This window comes from Alternaria conjuncta, assembly GCF_024043145.1.
Source record: "Alternaria conjuncta strain BMP 0040 chromosome Unknown scaffold_12, whole genome shotgun sequence".
NCBI lineage: Eukaryota > Fungi > Ascomycota > Dothideomycetes > Pleosporales > Pleosporaceae > Alternaria > Alternaria conjuncta.
This window is the reverse complement of record NW_026250101.1, coordinates 877,279-890,855: the sequence shown is the minus strand read 5'-3', so window position 1 is coordinate 890,855 and position 13,577 is coordinate 877,279. Positions and strand designations below refer to the sequence as shown.

The window sequence follows — 13,577 nt, the reverse complement described above, 5'->3', positions numbered from 1 at the left end:
AACTACAAGCTGCATGAGAAATACGGACCAATTGTTCGGACCTCTCCGAATGAGTTGAGCTTTGCCGAGCCATATGGAGCTGAGCAGATATACGGTTTTCGCGTAAGTCCAACCAGGAGCGCCTATATACGTAGTGCAGTTTCGGCTAACAGATTGGTTTAGCATGGCAAAGCGTTGGAGAAGTCACCAATCTTCATTGGCATTGCAACACCCGTCGATGGCTGTATCGGAATCGGGCTCTCAAAGGGGGCTGAGCACCAGAGACACCGACGTGGAATGGCAGTTGGCTTCACGAAGCCTGCACTTGTGTCACAGCAGGAGATACTCGAGACTCAGATCTCCAAATTGGTGCACGTAATCAAGACACGAGGAAAGAACGGCAAAGCCTTGAACATGGCCGATTGGTGTAAGTTCCCCTCCCATATGACTTGTCATTGGGGACAGTAACATGATCTAACGAAGCATAGTATCCTTTACAACATTCGATATTATCGGCGATATATGCTTCGGCGAGTCGTTCCACTGCTTGGACAGTGGTGTTGCCACTGAATGGGCAGAGGCAACGACGAAAGTTCTTGTTACTTCGAACTTGGACATGGCCGTCCGGAGAGTCGCGGGAGTGGGTACACTGCTCAACCGTATCGCGCTCAAACTTATGCCGAAGGAAGCAATGAAGTGGAGGATGATTTCCTTCGTGAACGCGAAGAAAAGGACTCTCGAGCGTAGGCCGTCGCCATACATCTACAGAGACAAAGTCAGCTAACAGTGAGCCAGGTCTTGCCGACGAAAAGTCTGACCATAAAGACATAGTTTACCACTATCAACGCAACCAGGACGCCCGAAAGTCCCTCTCGCCAACCGAGCTTTACCTCGACATGATGGCACTCATCGTTGCCGGCTCCGAAACTACTTCCTCCCTTCTCGTCAGTTTCATGTGGGTTCTCAGCACCCATCGCGACATCCATCAGCGCCTCGCTACCCTCATCCGTACCACCTTCGCAGACCCAAGTGACATTACACTACAAAAGTTGGAAGACTTGGTGTATTTTGATGCATGCATCAAAGAAGCTTTGCGTGTGTTCCCACCGGTCAGCTCAAGTCTTCCACGCGAAACCCCGGCGCAAGGTGCGCAGATCGGTCCGCTTGTAGTGCCGGGAGGTACGGCAGTCTCCACGTCGCCATGGGCGTCAGTACGCTCTGAGCGTAACTTCCATCTGCCCAATGAGTTTCACCCCGAGCGATGGCTGCGCAATAGCCCCGACGAGGGCTGGGACCCAGCTTTTGAGGACGACAAGCTGTCTGCGTCGGCGCCGTTTGGGGCCGGGCCAAGACTTTGCATAGGCCAGAATTTGGCCTACTTCGAAATTCGATTGACTATCGCACATCTACTTTGGTCTTTTGACTTCGAATTGGAGACCGAGGGAATGGAAGGTGAGAAGAATCGCCTGTGGAGTCTGGATCCCCGTTTTGGGCTTCTGAGATCGTTTCAGACTCTGAACCGACCCGATTTGTACATCCGGTTCCAAGAACGGGCAGGCATCTAGTGGTACTCTGAACGGGTGAGGAGTTCAGACGGTATATATAAAAAAGTTTCAATCCATGTGTTGTAATGTTTTCATCTCGATAAACCTCGATATGTGAAGGTTGGTGTTTGTAGGAATGTTGCGGACGGCTGGCGATTTGAGAGCTTTGACCACTTCGGCTAGCGAAGCTCCAAGACTTGGCACGCTGCACCTCTTGATGCGAACATTCACGCAGTCAGTACGCCGCCAACGCTCTTCTGTGCACATCAAACCTCGACATCTATGCCTTCCAATGCTCTCAGCTTGAATCAGCATCTGCGGTGCTCTACAACGATCTCAATTTGGCCATGTGCTTTGCTCCCGTATACGTACGCCACGAGCGCGGAACAAGACCAGACGCATTCTCCTGTCAGTTGAGTGCACGATAAAACGGAGCCAGCTTCGCACTTAGCTTCTGGTCTTACTTCACGCAAAGGTCAGGAGCAGTACACCGAACGAGAAGTTGTAAGGAGTTTGATTGCTAGAGCTATAACGCTACGAACTAATCTATTTGGCGGAAGTTGGGTCCTTCATGCTGATCATGACCGTCTTGGACTGCAGATACTCTTCCAGACCAGCCATCCCGCCCTCGCGCCCGTAGCCACTCTCCTTACACCCGCCCCATGGCAGCTGGCTCAAGGGCAGGACCGGGCTGTTGACTCCCACCATGCCAACATGGAGAGCGCGGGTTACACGCAGGGCACGCGGCATACTGGAGGTGAAGACAGCAGCGGCGAGCCCGTAGGAGGAATCGTTTGCAAGTGCAAGACCTTCTTCCTCTGTGGAAAAGGTCTTCACAGCCAAGACAGGCCCGAAGATCTCCTCGCGGTATGCGCGACTGTTGGTTGGCGGATCGATCAGAATCGTCGGCGGCATGAATAGGGCGGTGGGGTGGTCAGGCACCTCGCCTGCGACTACCTCGACGCCCTCGTCACGGGCAGCATCCACGAAGGCCTGCACTCGCTGACGGTGCTGCTTGTCAACCAAGGGGCCAAAGAAGGCTTCCGCCGGCGCGCCGTGGGCTGCAGCCAACTGCTTGAAAGCAGTGCTGATGCCCGCGATGAAGGCATCGGCGATGTCGCGGTGGACAAGCACTCGCGAGGCTGCGGAGCACACCTGGGCACCATTGAGGGCGAATGTCTGCGAGCATTGCGAAATGGCGGTTTCGAGGTGGGCATCGTCAAAGACAAGTGCTGCCGACTTGCCTCCCAGCTCAAGTGTGACTTGCTTCAGGTTGCTCTTTGTGGCTGCATCCTGTACTGCGCGGCCGCCGCTGACGGACCCCGTATAGGAGATTCTGCGAATGCCCATGTGCGATGCTAGGAGAGCGCCCGTCGCTGGCCCGCCGGACACAAAGTTCACTACACCTGGGGGAAAGCCAGCCTCGCAGAACAGTTGTCCAAGGTACAACGCGCCCAGCGGCGACTTCTCTGACGCCTTGAACACAAATGTGTTACCTGCTGCGATAGCGGGTGCGATCTGTTGCACTCCAGTCAGCAATCGCCTGGAAGAATGAACATGGGCGGCATTCTGACCTTCAACGCCGAAAAGATGGGCGTCGCATTCCACGCTCCGATGCCTGCGCATACTCCAATCGCCTCCTGCAACACCATCTTGAAGAAGCCATCGCCATCTTCGGCGTAAGTAGTGCCACCGATTTTATCTGTCAAACCTGCGTAATACCGGAAAGCAGCCACATGGTTCCCCACCACCCTCGTCGCCAGCATCATGGGCGCTCCCATACACTGCGACTCGAGCTGGGCTATCTGTTGAGTATGCTTCTCGACCAGATCGGCGTACTTGAGCATAAGCGCACTACGCTGTACGCCTGTCATTGCCTGCCATGTTGGGAACGCCGCCTGTGCTGCCGACACAGCCAAGTCGACATCCTTTTCTAGCGCTACTTCGATCTTGTCTGAAACAAGACTTCCATCGTACGGGTTGTGCACCGTGAGCCTCTCGCTAGTATGCGATGCGATGTACTGCATTTGGTCATTAGCTTCCATACCGCGACATATCTTGTCCTGTCTCCGTCCTCACCTCGTTGTTGATGAAAAGTTTCTCTTGCATCTCCATCATGTTTCAGCTGGTTATTCGTCTGGAGCAAATTTTGGAGAAATGATAGCAGTTGAGCTGACAGTGGGATATATAAGATAAATGACTTTATCAAGATATGGGGGGTTCTTCAACTTCTACTTCTTCTTCGCTTGCCTACACCGCCCGCGACTTCGATACCAACTTGCGCTGCAGCAGGCTAGCACGAAACTGGTACAGTTGAGCTGGCGCAAGATCATCGCGTTACGCTGAAATTGTAATCACACCGTTGTCGGGTGGTTCTCTTCATCCCATCGGGGTTTTGGGTTGCATAATTCCGGGCGATTGCCTCCAGCCTACCACCCGCATCTGGCCCGATCAGCCTCACCAACGATCGCGCCTTATCTGCCTCGCGATACTTCTGAGCCTAAAGCTCTTTTCTGAGCGGGCGCAGGAACGATAACATTGATGTTGGACAAAACAAACTGAAAGCTTGTCCTAGCAAAACAGACGTCATTCGCAGTCAGAATCGCAGGCGTAATCTGTGTACATATCCCACATTTCGTGTCAAGGTTTCTACACCATTTGATACCTTCGCCATGTATACAGAACTGATCTCCTCTCGATTTGCCTCGATTCCATTGTCCTTACCAGCGCTCTGTGCGACGCTGGCTTTGGTTTATGTGATCTACCTGGTGTACAAGGTCGAAGTCCACCCCCGTCTTTTCAACCCGTTTCGACACCTTCCCACAGCAAAAGTAAGATATTGCCATGAGATTCTCAATGCATAACTGACAGTGTTGCTACAGGGTGGACTACCTTTCTTAGGCCATGGGCTCCTTCAATTCACCAACCCCCGTGGACAAGCCTATTTGGACATGGCAAACTCGGTACCCAACCAGGGTCTGATTCACTTCCGCGGATTTATGAATGTCAACCATGTCCTGGTAGTTAGCAACGAGGCCCTCTCTGAGATGCTGGTTCGTCGCGCGTACTCATTCACCAAGCCAGCGGTGTCTCGACGACTGATGAGCCGAATCCTGGGGCCGTCTCTCCTCATCTTGGAAGGCGATGAGCACAAATATCTTCGTAAACGCATTCAGCCGGCATTCAATCATCGAACCGTTCAAGATCTTTGCCCCGTTTTCTGGTCAAAGGCCATTGATATGGTGGAAACGATGGAACGGTCTACCGCCTCAGCTGACGCAAAGCACACCGTGGTGGATATGCTACCTTGGGGTAATAAAGGTACTCTTGATGCGATCGGTCTCGCTGCATTGGGCAAAGACTTCGACACACTACGGCAGCCGAATGAGCTCACGGAGTTATATGAGCTGTTGACTGGCAGCAAAGAAAGCGTTCGTCACTTGTTCATAGCCAACGCCTTTCTCCCGGCCTGGGTGCTACAACTCCTCCCACGGAAATTTAACCGGGACCTTGATGACGCTCGCAATAAGTTGCGACAGCTTTGCTTTGCCTTCGTAGAAGAGAGGAAGAAGGAAGCCGCCGAAGGCACCGGACAAAAGGCCCTCTTACTGCAGCTCATACAAAGTGAAACGCTAACGGACGAGGAGCTGGTTGGCCAGCTTCTAACAATCATCGGCGCAGGGTATGTCGTCAACGTTTACTGATGGACGATGGGAATTGCTGCTAACAGTCACACAGATACGAGCCTACCTCAGCAACCTTTACCTGGGCTCTGTGGCTACTTGCCATCAACCCCACCTGGCAAGATCGGCTCCGTGCCGAAATCCGCGAACACGTTCCCTACCGCTTTTTCGACAACGATGCAGAAAGGTTCAGCGACTTTGCAACTCTCGATACCCTTCCCGTCCTAAACGCCGTGGTCAACGAAACGCTACGTCTCATGCCCACCTCGCCGATCACATCACGCGTCGCTGTAGAAGACACTACCGTTGTCGGTACCCGCATCCCAGCCGGAACACGTCTGTGGATTGTTCCCGCGGCTATGAATCGCTTTGCGTCTTTCTACGGAGAGACTGCCGATACTTTTGAACCGGGTCGGTGGATCGATGAAGACAGCGGCCGAGCGAACAATCATGGCAATGCACACACCAACTACGCTTTCATGACCTTCTTGCATGGACCGCGTAAGTGCATTGGAGCGGGCTATGCAAAGGTCGAGTTACGGGCTTTCATCTCCGCCTTTGTGGGTAGCTATGAGTTTGAGATGGCAGATAAAACCTATGTGCCACAACCTGCTGGTATTACAGCTATCAAGCCCAAGGATGGTTTGCCGTTGAAGTTGAAACGCACTCAAGCGTGGTAGTCATCTTGTATCGTACTCAAGGGAGGATGATAAGGAAGAAATTAGATAGTCGAATAAATGCAGTAATTAACAGCGTTGGACTCCATGCTCCTGTGACATGCTTCTAAAGTGTCCACCATGCCGCCCAGTCGCTGTTCGATCGTTGAAGTGCGTTCGAGTCGCTACGCGCAACCGTATAATCGTACAGAAATTTCACAGGACAGTTCTATGCTGACCATATGTTACTTGCACTCTTCGCAACAGCATGCGTCACTAATCCGTAGGCCCACGCGACGTGCATCCGGTACATGCTTGAGTGCTTCGATCAAAAGGGTAAACGACGATGCTTGCACTCCACTGACATTATCTTCACATGTGCAAACGACGAAGCGCATCTCAAGAAAGGCAATAACGGAAAGTGCGTTGTGAACATGTTCATTCGTGACAGAAGACGTAAGGGAAACGTTAGTCATATTTGCATCGCTGGAGAGAGTGAAGGAATTATCAAGAAAGGATGACGGATAGCCTAAAGATTTTGCATGCATTGGTATAGTGCAGCAGCAGGAAATCGTTCAAAGACAGGTTTTTAGTGGTGCCTTATAGCCATATTCTCGCAGAAGCAAACTCCATTGAGATGAGGCCCGTCGGCTGAACTGCCTCATTGGGTGATGGCCCCGCCAGATCCTCCAATCAGCCCTCCGAGCCGCCTGCCCCCGAGCCTGCCACGCCTGCCCCAGCGGTCAACACAGAACGTCTCCATGTCACTTCTTCTCTGACACCTTCACCATCAACCCCTTGTCAAGGAACACGCCATAGCTGATCGTATCGCACGGCTCAAATGGACGCACAAGCTGCAAGTCGAACACGCGAAGCATCTGCCAGGATTAGCGACGGTCACACCAACACCATCGCGCACGTTGCGAACGTACCTCGAAGACCACCTTCACCATGTCCATCATAGCGATGTTCTTGCCCGCGCATACCCAGCCTCCGTAGCCAAACGACATGTCAACGTCCTGCTCCATCTGCCTGCGTCTCTCGTCGCCTACCTCCATGAAGCGTTCTGGTCGGAACACGGCCGCGTCGGCGCCGAACAGATCTGTTGACCGCAGCAGGGCTGACATGTTCATGCATACATCGGTCCCTGGGGGAAGCATCTTTCCGTGGAAGATTGGATATTCGCCTGCGGGTACTTGTTTTGGGAAGAGGCCGAGGATGGCCGGGCGCATGCGTAGGCCTTCGTAGATGACCGCCTGGAAAAAAGAGATATATGTCAGCGGGCAAGATCAACACGTTTGGGCGGGATCTCAATGAGACATACCTGCAGATACGGCAACTTCTTTCCCTGCTCCAAGGTAATGGGGAAGGACACCTTCTCCGTCCGTACCGCGTCCCGGATCTCAGCAGAGAGTCGATTATACACGGCGGGCGAGCTTATGGTGTGTATGAGAATGGAGCGCATGGCGTTAGCGGTGCTCTCACTTCCAGCGAGTAGGAGAAAAAGGCCCTCGGATTGGCACTCTTCCTCTGTGAAGCCGCGAGCCATCAAACTCGCCAGAAAGTCCTTGTGATTTTTACCACCATCGGGTGCAGCAAAGCGACGGCTGACCTGATCAGCTGCGAAACTGGTCGAAAGTCAGTGAGGTTGCCCAGAACAGAAATCTGTAAGTTGAATCAACTTCAGCCAGGTACTTACCCCATCAGTGCCCCGAAGCCCTTTTTGTCGCTGCTCTTCGGTCCGACCAATCTGAGCACGAAAGGCGAGAATGCAATCTTGCGGATCCAACGTATGTCAGCCACCGTCGACATCCTCGGCCAAAGCTCGTCTACTGTGCCCAAGAATTCGTAGTGGTCTTTTTCGTCCTCGAGGTAGCCAACCGCTTTGCCGAAACCCATCCGTGTGATGACGTCCATGGTGAAGTATTTCGTGATGGCCGCTAGATCCAGCAGAGGCTGGCCCTTTCCTGGCGAAGACACCACATAGCGGTTTCGGACAACGCTGATAAGCGTCTTGACCTGGTCGTCGATCAAACCCTCGAGACCTTGAGTTTCGCGCCCGTTGTATGCGGCCATGGACCTCATTTTCGCCTTCTTATGCTCTGCCGGGTCGGTAGTCGTGAACAAGTTACCATGATATGGGTTGAATCGGCCAGCTTCGTACCAATCGCTGCGAGGGTAATGGTTGCGCGCTGCAGAGATGGTGCGCAGGATGTTGGGGTCATCGGTAACGACTTCGTTGGGCCCGACGCGCACGAGAGGACCGTGTTTGGTGTGTAGGTCGCGGAGTATCCAGTATTGACGGCCACTGTATGTGGTGCGTCCAATCCAGAAGTAGGAGAATGGCGCGGTGAAGTGCGCGCTGGGTATGTGCCGGAGGCGCCACCATGCTCGGATGAAGCTCTGCACGACCCAGAGGGCGGCGAAGGCTACGACAATGGCGTATATTGACTGTTTGCTGAGAGAGACATTGGATAGCCCATATCGAAGCTGCATCTGTTAGATCTGATCAGCCTTCTCCCTATTCGTGGCAGCAGTGAAAGTAATTTGGCATACCTTGAGTGGTTGCGCTGGAATGGCTTGTAAGCTCTAGGATTGATTCCGTTTGGTTATTCCTGCAAGCTCTTGTTTTCTTCAGCGAAAGATACAAAAGATGGCAAGGTATGCGATTCGGGTCAAAGCCACGTGCGTGTGGACTCTGCTCAAGTGATAGACAGTGAAGCATGTCAATTACCCCGGAGCATTTCCCCAGGTTATAGGGTTCGGTGTATAGCAATATCTACAGACATCAGTCAAAGTGCCGAGATTCTACGCGAATGCACCTCTCTTGAAGGGCAGTGAAGACTCTTTCCCATATGAAACCAAACTTGGAAGGGTCTTGATTTACATCATGCGAAAGCGAACAGTTCCTGAGCCGGCGGCCGCTTGCGAGGCGATGAATATCGCCTACATCAGTCTACTGTCTATCACATTTGCGCCTAAGCTGACCTGTCAGCTGGACATTGCATCTGTATCACCGAAGCGTTAATGTCAGGCAAATGTACCGAGTACCACATGCTCGGAGGCCAATCAGAGTCCGTAATGCAAATATAATAAAAGCTTTGATGTTAAGGTATTTGGAAGTATCTGCTCTAAATATCACGAGGTGCTACCAGCGCTACCATCGAACTCCTCATATCTATCTTCTCCTAGACGTGGTGCTGGCATCTCTTGAATCGCAAGCTTTTTCTTTGTCTAAAAGGCACCTCTCATTTCCAACATACCAAACATCTGTTGCGCTGCCGCTCCAGTCTCGGCCGCCGCCGACCGCAGTCCTCCCAAAAGCGTGCTCTTCGTCTCCATGTTGAACATTGACAACTCTCGTGCTGTTTGCACAACTCGTCTGAGGCGGAGTTTGACCAATGCCTCAGAACACGACTGAGACATGTCTTTACTCAGCGTCAAGCCGCTGATTGTCAGGTACGTCATTTGGCCGTTGGGCGTGTTGACTGTTGCCTCGCGCATGTAAGTTTCTAGATGCTCAATCACCCAGCTCATGGCAGTGCAAAGCATCATGCTCATGTATGGTGAGCCGAGAGAGCAGTTCGCGCATGCGGTGATTGTTTCTTTGGTCCGGCTGAGCTGTTGTTCCACAGCGAAAACAACGTCTAGTGGAACTGCTGTCGCACGCCGCAGACTGACAGAATAGATGAGCTGGCTGATTTGAGTGGAGCATTTGCAATCCACATCCTTGGACAGGTCGAAGATGAAATTTGAAGCAGCTGGAGAAGCGGAATTCGAATCTCTGCTGAAGTCTGCTGGGGGTATAAGAGAAGTTTGGTTATCCTGGAAAAAGTTTTGCTGGCTCGTATGGCTCAGTGGTGGTGATGGCTCCTGTCCTGGTCCCCCGATATCGTTACTGAGTTCGAAGTCCATGCCACTGAGCATGGTCTGACCTGACGACATGTCCCACATCTGCGACATGGCGCCTGGGTGATGGCTATTCGTTGCATTGATGTCGATTCCACTCTCACCCCACTCCCATAGCGAAAGACTGTCCATAGGTGCAAAGTCAACTCCGTCGCCACTGTGTGATAGTTCCATGGGTATGTTGGTGAACGACTCCATCAAGTCCATCCCTGGAGACTTCATAAGCAAACGCCCGTCCCCTCCGTCGCTTGCTTCTCTCGAGATCTGCTGGGGGGTGTTCCGTGTCGAATCGTGACGCTTCTTTGTCGAAAAGAGCGAGTCCATGGAAGATGAAGAAGGTGTCAGCGGTGCTGTTCCACGCCTTTTCCGTAACCCATTGGCACTGGCATCCTGACCATACGACCCGGCGTCATCTGAGACTATAGATGTTTGACGCCGCCTTCCCGGGCGGCGTGCGACGCTGTAATTGCAGTCTTGTTGGCAGCCACGGTCTACGCAACGTTGGCAGACTGGCTTTTCGCGACTGCATTTGAGCTTCGATAGAGTGCAGATATCGCAAGAGTTGCGCAGCCGGCGGGTTCCCGGACGCGCTGGATCCATGATGGTAGCTTCGCGAAGAGAATAGAGATACGTCGGTTGTGTAGAAGCTGAAAGTTGACCTTGAACAGATGAACGTGAAAAACTTGGAACGAGAGTGTGGTGATGTTGACAGTGCGATAATCACGAGCTTATGTGATGCTATCTGATACAGATGTAGACATTCACTTGCTTGATAAATTGGCAGGGGACTACTATTAACCGGTATCGTAATTGTACACTCCTGGGGATCCATGGTCGACCAGAAGTATGAACAAACTTCGTACCATCGTAGGAGAACCGACAACCCAGAAATTGAGTTTTCGCATTCGGTGCGCATGCTATGACTGTGGGTGCCTTAGAACGGCGGAGCAGCTGTCTTCAAACGTTCACAGCGGCATTTGTGTCCGGCCACCAAGAATCTTCTGGTAATAACTGTGATGCAATGTTGACGTCCCGTCTCCGCGATAGCACGCCGTGCAAGTAAAAGCCAGCGCATGTCAGGTCTCTGCTACCCTGTCTGGACAAGCAGCGCCGTTGGAGCAGACCTGTCTTGAGGCCTGACGGGGCCAGGTCCTCATCTGTTATGCAGATCAAGGGCACAGACATAGACTGTGCGCGTTGAAGTGGCTGACACAGTGACACTTCAGCCTCGCTTCTGGGAGTTTCCGTCGATCATCGCACGCCGACGGACAGTCGACTAAGGGGGAGTTGGGCTAGTGTACCTGTACGGCGTACCTAATCCTGTGATTGCGTATTCGTACTTCATACTCATCGCCGAGACAACCCTTGTGGCTTGATAGAGAAGCATTTCGATGACGTCGAAGAGCCCCAGCCATAAGCTGAGGCGCCACTCCGCAATGCTTGTATGAACGTTGGAGTAAGTCGACCAGGATACTCATGACGGCGGAAGGTCGGGACACGCTGTTGCTTCGCTAGTGTCAGCCAACCGGTTCTGCATACGGTATTGTGTGAGGGTCAAGTCGGTCCGGTGCTGACAAGCCTCACACTTCTAAGGTTGCCAACGCGCAATCTGGTTTACGCCGACCTTTCCTTCACGCAAGGTCCAGCATGAGACGCCAGTCCTCTAACACGTAATTCGATCGTTATAAGTCGCAAGTTCAATCGTCGCGGGTAGTGGTTGTGAAACGGTAGTCGGGGGCAGCCTCGGGATCGAACTTACGAACGGGTAAGGCTGGCACTCCCTGGTAATGAGAACAACAAACTTCGTTCAGCGCATATATCTTGGCCCTACCAACAGTACGGACGGGGATTTGATCACAGCTTCCTTGCCCATCTCAATTACGATGTCGCGCATGGAGCTTGTTAGCGTCTGCTCTCGATGGCGGGTAGATGCCGAAACACTGGCGTATTTTTAGGTACTCATTGTCTCTGTGCCTGGAAGCGTTGGAAGTATCCGGTCGCGATCGAGGCTGTGGTCAAAGTGGGTGAATGAATAAAGGGTCAAAGTGAATGAACCTTACCTAGGTATGGACTGGAGAAATCGTTGCGCCCCTTTTCGTTGGGCTGGGCGACAGCCGCAGCAGTTTACAGTACTGAACCCCCTAAGGCCTCAATGTGGCGCGTTCGTTGCGCGCGGGGAACTCCGTGTCTTGGGTTGTGGGTCCGACCGAGATCGGCGCTGGAACTTAGTGTGCATGACGTCGTGGTTCAGTAGGCTGGCACCCGGTCGCCAAACACAAACTTGCTCTTGCGAAAGGATTCTGTTATCTTGATCCCGTATGAAATAAAGATTCTGAATAGATAGACCCACGGAGAACTACGAGGTCTTTTTGCTAGCTATATCGATCTTACCATTCCTTCATTGTACTTGTCATCAAAGCTATCGCAATCATACCGTGAACCAAAGTACCATCTCAACGACCAGCCCGAACCAGGACCAGACCGCAGTCTGAGTCAAAGGCGCACTCTATTCATCTTACTATACTCGTGAAGAGAAGATTTCGCAAAAGAAGTCTCGTTGCTCTGCGTCACGTGTCCAATGTAAGCCTTGGCTTCAGTGTTTCTCAACCGCCTCGCACGGTAAATTCGGCAAGAAGTGTCCGGGTGATCTGCTTGGGGATGTCTGGGCCCATCTCCCGCAGAACCCGCACGCACAACTACTGCATTGTTTTCGATAGCCCGGAAGATTGGCTTCAATACCCCGCATTACTACATGCGGTATGCTGTGCGTGATAGGTCCTCTGATCGCTCCTACGTGAGATCCACAGACAACTGGGCCGATCTGAGCTCGGGATAGAGTGTCTGTTTCATCAATGAACCCCCCGTTCTCTGTTACTGCAGGGCTGTTTTTACGCATGAAACCAAACAATAGTCATTGCTTCTTGTTTGCGCGCTCGTCGTGTGATGATCCGATTGGAGGAGCATCGGAGCATTGGCACGGAGGGAAAGGAGAGAAAGATATACATGATAATAGCATCACGTTTGGTGAATGTCTCCATATGTACCATCTTGCAAGTCAATCGTCCTCTTCCTAAACGACCTTATATTTGTTGTAATTGTTAATATGGACATCAGGGTACGGCGTTCAATAACCAAGTGTATTACTTCAATTTTGCTAACTTCATATACAGGGCCCTCTGTCGAGCGACCAGACTAGGCAGTGCATGTGTTGGAGATCATCGACAAACACTGAATGCTTCCCCAAGAACCCAATCGGCATCGAACTACAAGATCCCGCTGTAGACTACAATACACTAGAGAAGGTTCTGGAGCTCGATCAGAAGCTATCAAACCTGTATAGTGCAATGATGGAGTGCAGCACATGTTCTTCAGACCCAATGCGCGCCATGGCTCTTTTGCATGAGCTGGACGTTCTTTGCACACTTTACGTCGCGGCACAAGCAAAATACGCGACAACCGACAACCAAATCAAGAAAGGCAACAGTGAAAGTTGCGTCGAGTTAGGCGACAGCAAGTTTCAAGTGGGCCGGTTCGTGTTGGACAGTGAGGAATCCAAGGTGGTGGGCCGCATAGTCGTAAAGCAGGGGTTGGATCATCTCCAGAAGAAGCTGCTGATAGTGCAAGCGGAGCAAAAGCGAGCTAACTCTGGCTCAACGAACGACGAGATCGGGGAGAAGGTGCGGGCGATACTATCAAAAGTCTGGGAGGCCTCCGCGTATGGATGTCTGTAGCCGACAATAGAGGCAATTCCCATCATCAGCGTCATGCGCTTCATGAATCTAGATCTCTGTGAATATGTTGTAACG

The 13,577-nt window shown here is 52.2% G+C and overlaps 5 protein-coding genes across 5 annotated transcripts; 2 read left to right on the top strand and 3 right to left on the bottom strand.

The window, feature by feature from the left end:
• Nucleotides 1-276: 276 nt before the first annotated feature.
• On the top strand, nucleotides 277-1,544 carry J4E85_008251 (uncharacterized protein; the record flags this gene model as incomplete). The annotated part of the gene is made up of 3 exons (XM_051472477.1): nucleotides 277-406; nucleotides 468-722; nucleotides 775-1,544. The coding sequence occupies 3 exons, from the start codon at nucleotides 277-279 to the stop codon at nucleotides 1,542-1,544; spliced, it is 1,155 nt and encodes a 384-aa protein (XP_051323942.1).
• A 525-nt stretch (nucleotides 1,545-2,069) lies between these two features.
• Nucleotides 2,070-3,638, bottom strand: J4E85_008250 (uncharacterized protein; the record flags this gene model as incomplete). Its single annotated transcript, XM_051472476.1, has 3 exons — nucleotides 2,070-3,041; nucleotides 3,098-3,544; nucleotides 3,603-3,638. 3 exons carry the CDS (start codon nucleotides 3,636-3,638, stop codon nucleotides 2,070-2,072), a joined length of 1,455 nt encoding a protein of 484 aa, XP_051323941.1.
• A 2,988-nt stretch (nucleotides 3,639-6,626) lies between these two features.
• Nucleotides 6,627-8,358, bottom strand: J4E85_008249 (uncharacterized protein; the record flags this gene model as incomplete). Its single annotated transcript, XM_051472475.1, has 4 exons — nucleotides 6,627-6,740; nucleotides 6,795-7,118; nucleotides 7,187-7,490; nucleotides 7,562-8,358. The coding sequence occupies 4 exons, from the start codon at nucleotides 8,356-8,358 to the stop codon at nucleotides 6,627-6,629; spliced, it is 1,539 nt and encodes a 512-aa protein (XP_051323940.1).
• A 642-nt stretch (nucleotides 8,359-9,000) lies between these two features.
• Nucleotides 9,001-9,825, bottom strand: J4E85_008248 (uncharacterized protein; the record flags this gene model as incomplete). Its single annotated transcript, XM_051472474.1, has 2 exons — nucleotides 9,001-9,050; nucleotides 9,126-9,825. The coding sequence occupies 2 exons, from the start codon at nucleotides 9,823-9,825 to the stop codon at nucleotides 9,001-9,003; spliced, it is 750 nt and encodes a 249-aa protein (XP_051323939.1).
• A 3,049-nt stretch (nucleotides 9,826-12,874) lies between these two features.
• J4E85_008247 (uncharacterized protein) lies at nucleotides 12,875-13,502 on the top strand (the record flags this gene model as incomplete). The annotated part of the gene is made up of 2 exons (XM_051472473.1): nucleotides 12,875-12,886; nucleotides 12,942-13,502. 2 exons carry the CDS (start codon nucleotides 12,875-12,877, stop codon nucleotides 13,500-13,502), a joined length of 573 nt encoding a protein of 190 aa, XP_051323938.1.
• Between the last annotated feature and the right edge of the window lie 75 nt (nucleotides 13,503-13,577).